The 7683-nt window shown below is 36.3% G+C and overlaps 1 protein-coding gene across 1 annotated transcript in view; it reads right to left on the bottom strand.

Annotated features, from left to right (window-relative positions):
* Nucleotides 1–5509, bottom strand: part of LOC106456877 (TWiK family of potassium channels protein 7-like) — a 40551-nt gene extending 35042 nt beyond the window's left edge. The window contains exon 1 of the mRNA XM_013916246.2: nucleotides 4476–5509. Within this exon, the coding sequence (XP_013771700.1) occupies nucleotides 4476–4932 (457 nt within the window). The 5' untranslated portion in view covers nucleotides 4933–5509. The remainder of the gene's footprint in view (nucleotides 1–4475) is intronic.
* Nucleotides 5510–7683: the final 2174 nt, after the last annotated feature.

Raw genomic sequence — 7683 nt, 5'->3', positions numbered from 1 at the left:
GAGATTTTTTGGGTACCCCCCCTTTAAGGTAGATATAATGGAGGAGTTCAATCGCTACACTGAGGCCTATGCGAATCGTGAGGATTGAGCGTGGGTATTTTATGCTAATCCAAGGATTAACTATACTAGATAAGTATAACGGATTAGTATAATCTTCATATTTTTATAACAAGGAACTATTTTATAACTATTTTAAATACGCTTTTGATAAATGAATTTACGGTCGAAAATGTCAACTCGGATGTTCTTCACAGTATGCAAAATGAAATCATTTCTAATGTATCTTTAATGGTGTTTTTAAGTTTTCAAAAATAACAGTTTAATTATTTTTCTTCCCGAAGTGAGGCAGTCACACTGGCGGAAGAAAGCTTGTCCCGGCTGGTATTCTGCGTAACAGATTGACCTTACTTTACTGTGAACGACTTTCGTTCCCAAAATAGCGGAGGCAATCATGCAGTCGAGGAGTTAACCGATACACAGATGTCGACAAGGATAATCAAGCTTCTGCTTCGCTTTTGTTGTTGTTATTTTTTAAAATGCGAATGTCTTTAAAGTGACTGAGGGCGACCGAGCAATGAGATTATGATTATGTGTGTTTAAACGTTGGTTCGAATGAAACAAGGTCAAATAATTCGGTGACTAACTGTAATAAAACAGGCATTGTAATCTACATTTATTTTTGGAGGGCTCTTGATGAGCTGTAATAAAACCATAAACAATGTCTGATAAGAGTAGAAAAATAAAAACGTTGTTTCTTGGCACAATGAAAGATAAAGTCTTTATTGAACATTTCAGCCGACATTTTAATAAATATTTTGTCTTTCACTGTGCCAAAAAAAACGTCTTTTTTTGTTTTTCTACTCTTAATATAGTAGCGCAATGTAACTGAATAGAATAAAATAATGTCTAATAAGGTTATATTATATAAGAATAAAACATTGTCTAATAAGATTATATTATAAAAGAATAAAACAATGCCTAATAAGATTATATTATAAAAGAATAAAACAATGCCTAATAAGGTTATATTATAAAACAATAAAACAATGCCTAATAAGATTATATTATTAAACAATAAAACAATGCCCAATAAGGTTATATTATAAAACAATAAAACAGTGTCTAATAAGGTTATATTATAAAATAATAAAACAATGTCTAATAAGATTATATTATAAAACAATAAAACAGTGTCTAATAAGGTTATATTATAAAACAATGTCTAATTAGGTTATATTATATAGAAATAAAACAGTGTCTAATAAGGTTATATTATAAAATAATAAAACAATGTCCTCTGATAATTGTACTAAAATGAACCAAACTCACGTCTAACGTTGTTCCAGGTTAAATGTTAAGTTCGTGGTTGTAACTGTTTCTTGTTTCTTCATATGTCATATATATACATATACGTTATGAGAAGAAGCAGGTGGTGTAACCCTAACCAGTTTCTTTCTTTAGGGTTTTCGAACAAATCTAATGATATTAATTTACGTTTTATTTTAGTTTATATTATTACGGTGTAATATGCGATAACTTTCTATATATTTTTCTGTTTATTTGTTTGTTTCTTTGTTTAAGCGCAAAGCCAGACAATAAAATATCTGTGCTCTGTCCACCTTGAGGAATGGAACTCCCTATTTTTGAGTTGTAATTCTGCAAACTTAACGCTAAGCTACTGGGGGACTTTGTTGTTTTCTTTCTTAATTAAACAAAAACTGAGCTTATATGAAACTTTCCATTCGAATCTAAAACTACCTACTATTGACAGGTATTAGTTACATTAACCTGACATTTAAACACCATAAACATACACGAAATATGTTTGTTTTTGTTTTTTATATTCAGGCAAAGCTATGCTATGCGTCCCAAGTTTTCAACTTTCTATGGGGAAGACAGAATGTCAACAACACTCACCGCCAACTCTTTGATTACTCTTTATCTGGTCGAATTGTGGGATTTGACTGTTACTCATACCGGAATTCCGAGTCGGGCGTGGCCTAGTGGTTACGTGCCTGGACTGTGAATCTGATGATTTAGGATTTGCAGCCCGTAAGCATAAAAATGCGCTCTTCACTTTAGGGCTGTGGCTGCGCTATAAGAGTGAATGTTAATCCAACTACTCGATCAGACGAAGAGTAGTCCAAGAGTTGGCGGTGTGCGTTGGCTGTCTTTCTTCTAACCTATCAGTTCAAATTTAATAACAACATTGCACAGGTAGCCAGCCCTTTGTATAGCTTTGCGCGAACATTTCGCAATAAACAAACTTAGAGTACACCCACAGCCCCAAAGTGCGGAGAGCGTTTTTACGGCAAAGGGACACGCCTCTTATCTTATATGTTACATTTTTACCGCGAATGCAGACGTACAAAGAAATGGCATTGAACATTTAGGTTAACGTGGGGAGCCGGAGTGGGGAATTGGGCAAAAATAACATCAAGAGTTTTAAAAACTAGTTCTAATGAACGTAATACAATGAATAGGGGTAACAGCGTACAAATAAACTTACATAGTTCTATAAAACCAACATCGAATAATTGAATAAGTAACAAATGCACTTGAACATCATTATCGTTATATCAGTTACATTCATGTTAACTACATGTACCTAATCTACATAATTACACATCATATGTTACTTATACTAAATATTTACGTTGTCTGTACGGAAATAAACCAGAAGATGTGCCAAACTAAACGTCAGAATAACGTGTAATTCCCAAAAGAAATTTAGTTAAATCTTGTAGATTTTTCTTCTTTTTTTTTTCATCGGTTTATGGAAGTTGATTCTAAGTTATGATAAATATTTATAATTATTTAATGATTGTTTTTTTTTATGTTTATTTAGAAGCTGATGATTACACAGGCCTGCGATGATTTTATCGTCTTGAAATTTTTACATGTTCTGCAGTAATTCCTGTACGCTGAATCCGAACATGATTTTACATGTTCTGCAGTAATTCCTGTACGCTGAATCCAAACATGATTTTACATGTTCTACAGTAATTCCTGTACGCTGAATCCGAACATGATTTTACATGTTCTACAGTAATCCCTGTACGCTGAATCCGAACATGATTTTACATGTTCTGCAGTAATTCCTGTACGCTGAATCCAAACATGATTTTTACATGTTCTGCAGTAATTCCTGTACGCTGAATCCGAACATGATTTTTACATGTTCTGCAGTAATTCCTGTACGCTGAATCCAAACATGATTTTTCTCCTTCACGTCGAGATTTTTCACAAAACGTCATAACGCAACACATAAAAGGAAGACCACAACACGTAGTTTTGAGACTAAAAGACGTAGATTTCACAAACAAATCGGGATGAATGAGTAAACATATTCGTTTCACATCAATATTCTTCCCTTTTCCTCAGCTTGTTTGTATTTTTGTTAATAAACATAATGATAAAAAATGTTCATTATGGTAAACGAAATAATAATTTGTTCTAAGTAAGAGTTTTTTTTTCCTTCCCGATTTGTAAAAAAACCCTTACATGATAGAAAAAAAAAGAATATTATTTTTGAAATATGCGTAACTGAATTATGGAAAATCCGTTATTAAAACCGAAACAACTTTTATGAAGTTTAAGTTCGCAGGCCTGTGTTATAGTGCTTGTCTTTGCCTATGATACAAAGAAATTTACAGTCACCCATATCCTTTCTGATAAATATTGTCATTAGTGAGTTTATACTATGAATCTGAGGGCTCATGTTTCGCGTACTTTTCTTGGAAAAACGTGTCCGCACTTTGGATATAGTGAGTACACTGTACGAGTAAACTGACGATGAAATCTCATTATTCGATCAGATCAGAAATGCCCAAAAGTTTCTGGTGAGTGCTGTTGACTAGCTGCTTTCCATCTTATCTATTAGTTCAAAATTAGGGATGGCTACGAACAGGTAACCTTTGTGTTTCTTCACTCGAAGATTCTAGACAGATAAACAATTGAATAAATATTAAATTTTATATTTCCACTCTTATATATTCAACCTGACCCCCACCGGCTTTGCAAATGCACTTTTCTAAACTCTTTGTGCACCATACTGTTTGCGGATCCATGACTTTGTTGGTTAGGGGGGTCCATAATAACATACGAGTATTGCAATTAATACTACTGATGGAGTCACCTCAGTGGCTCAGCTGTAAGTCTGAAGGTTTATAACGCTAAAAACCAGGTTTCGATATTCGTGGTGGACACAGCACAGATAGCCCATTGTGTAGCTTTGTGTTTAAAAACTAACAAATAATCCCCTACGTAATTTACATAGAAAATTGGTATGATCACTCATATTATTTTTGGTTAGTTCTTTACACAAAGTTTTGTAACGAATAAAAACAAAAACATTATTCCGTGTGCAATATGTAGATCCCCACCGGTAGTGGACGGTACGAAAACAAGTCGGGAATTTGAGGGTGATTAGACAAAGTTTTATATACATAAAAGTTAAGTTGACAACGTCTTACCGATAGTGGTGATGACAGTGAGCGAGTAGAGAAAAGCTCCTGAGAATGACCATTGTTGACCAGCCTCCACTCCCTTGCCGTCATAGCCGTCCCTGACCGCGGCTATCAGAGCCGACTGGAAGTCTTGTATCTCAGAGGTCACAGTTCTGGTCCAATTTTCTCTGTATAGTACATTATAATTGCACGTGATGTCCCACAGTCGCTTTACCGTCTGTTCCCGCATCTCGATCACTTCACTCGCCTTCTCTTCCTCGTAGGGAGCCTCGAGCGCCCTGAAAGCGAAAGCGCCCATGATGCTGTATCCGATCACTAGTCCGCACAAACCGACGTGGGAAAACATGAAAGCTGTGAATTTCCGGCAGCAAGTTTTACATTTGTTAGCTGGCCGTCGCTTCTTCGTGGGATGGTGACCTTCTCTTCTACTTCGCCGAGATGATCGTTTTCTCTCCAACGTCATTCTGGAGGTCAGCTTTAAACGCGTAGTCTGAACAGAAAGCCACTCAACGTAGTCATCTTTACAACCAATTTAGAACATTGCATTCTCGCCATTTCAACGATATTTCAGGCACTCATTCGCAAGTGCAAGCAACGAGCTTGCTTGACTTTAACTTCTCGAGCCGTCATACACAAACACATCTATACACAAACCACATGGTCCGTGTCTCTAGACCAACATCGCACACTGTCGTCAATTTTTAGAGTCGCGTGAGCTGACAGCTAGTGCCATCTATTGTTAAAACGTTCATCAAAGTGCTTCATTCGTTTAGGAAACGGTTAAGGTTGCGCGAAACGTTAAAGCATATTGTAAATGTAAACCAAAAACGATAACTACGTATTACACTGGCCAGACGTGGCCCATATTAACGTGCCGAACGTTGAATCTGAGTGTCTGTGGCTCACGTTCCATTGCTGCAGAATCACGTTCTGCATTCTGAGGGCCGTGAAAGCGTTATAAAAGTGGCAGTTAAATCTCTCTATTCGATTAGAATAGCCCAAGAGCTGGCGGTGGGTGCTGTTAAATAGATCTAGTCTATCATATGAAATTTAGGGACGATCAACGCACATGACTATTATGTGACTTTGTGAGAAATATCCGAAACAGACATAATTCGTGTATAGGTATTACTGTAACTACTGTCTATCGATATAGAAACAGATAGGTAAAGTTTCAGGATCAAAGATTGATTTTCATAAAAATTCAGTTTTGGGTTCAGAAACATATATATATATATATATATATATATGTATGTGTGTGGAAGGTTATCAGATCTGAGACATCGGCCACGTTTCATAATATTGTTTGTTTGTTTTAAGTTAAGCACAAAGCTACACAATGGGCTATCTGCGCTGCGCCCACCACGGGTATCGAAACCCGGTTTCTAGCGTTGTAAGTCCGCAGACATACCGCTGTGTCACTGGGGGCATCATAATATTACCCGTGGTGGGCAGAACACAGATAGCCCATTGTGTAGCTTTGTGCTTAATTACAAATAAACAAACCTAGTGGAATTAAATCACCAGCGCGTAGTCATGAATGTTTACAAAATATGAATAATTACGGTCTGCATAAGTTAACTTATGAATGTTGGTCAGCATTATGTACAGTAAAACCCAAAACACATTGCTGTAGTCAAATGATAAAGGTCAAACACGTTTCGATAAAGTGATAATGGCCAAAATGTTTTGATAAAGTAAATTTTAATGCTAACGCTAGTATAAATAAGATTTTGCCGTGTGTGATCTATTTCAAGAATTTCTTTTCGAGCACTTAATTTCCCAAGTCGAAAAAGCAACAACTTGGCATTGAGCATTGAACGTATGAGTTTGTGAAGTTTCTTTGATCTCTGATATCTTTAGAATATTAGAATACTGTTAATTAGAATACTGGAAGACACTTAATGTCATTACCCTTGTAGAACTTATCGACAGTGGAACAGAGATCCGTAGTTTCCAATAACTTTCAACACCAGTGTCAGTAGATAACCAGAAACACGTCAAAGTCGTTGTCATCTGGAATACGGTGGCTAAGTGATTAAGACTTGCAGCTTAAAATTGTGAAGATGTTCTTGCGAAAATCACAAGCAAAGACGAGTATGTTAGAGAGTGGAGTGAAACATCACAAAGAAAGACAACTAATATTTTAACTCAACAGCCACTGTTTGAATTTCCAGTAGGAAAACCAATACCATTTCGACTACTTTTTGCTTCGTTGAAAATATTTTTTTAGTTTCAACTACCTACGGTACTTCGGAGGCGACGTTTGGAACGGATCTTCTGCAGGTTCTGACATTTGGAACAGATCTTCTGCAGGTTCTGACGTTTGGAACAGATCTTCTCCCGCTCCTGACGTTTGGAACTGATTTCTTGCAGGTTCTGACGTTTGGAACAGATCTTCTGCCGGTCCTGACATTTGGAACTGATCTTCTTCCGGTTCTGACGTTTGGAACAGATCTTCTACCGGTCCTGACGTTTGTAACTGATATTTTGCAGGTTCTGACTTTTGGAACAGATCTTCTGCCGGTCCTAACGTTTGGAACTGATCTTCTGCAGGACTTTTAAAGGCCACAATAAAGATTAAGATATTTGGATAAAATATAGCGTTTTCATAAGGGAGTACATTTTAATTCTAGCATCAGCGGAAGTCAGATTTCGCCAAACGTTTCTGTTTCTCAGAACTTGTTTTCACGCACCATATTTCTTAAGTCTTCTAACTAACTCGAAAAAAGTTTGTTTTAGGCAATGAACAAGTAACACTATAAAGTGTAGGTTTCAGCTCCTTCCCCCAATGTCTTAGCTTTGGGTGCGCAACTTGATAAATGATGAGGGAATATGTATAACTTGAAGAAGTTCAACAAAATATTTTAACTATGGAGAATGAATACAAAAAAACGTTGAAAGAAAGTTTCGGAATGTTAACTGCTAAATAGCTTAGATCCTAGGCACTCTTTGTGATCTTTGTGTAACGGCAATTACTGTATAACTTAACAACGGAAGGTAACTAGCTGGTCTTAATGATTCAAAGTTTCATTTGGTTCGGGTGACACTGGCTCTTGAACAAAACATTGTGAAAGTTTCAGTTGGTAAGGATGACACTGGCTCTTGAACAGAACATTCTAAACGTTTCATTTGGTTAGGATGACACTGGCTCTTGAACAGAACATTCTAAACGTTTCATTTGGTTAGGATGACACTGGCTCTTGAACAGAAC

The sequence above is a fragment of the Limulus polyphemus genome, unplaced genomic scaffold (genome assembly GCF_000517525.1).
Source record: "Limulus polyphemus unplaced genomic scaffold, Limulus_polyphemus-2.1.2 Scaffold267, whole genome shotgun sequence".
Lineage (NCBI taxonomy): Eukaryota > Metazoa > Arthropoda > Merostomata > Xiphosura > Limulidae > Limulus > Limulus polyphemus.
This window is presented reverse-complemented; position numbering and strand designations above follow the sequence as displayed.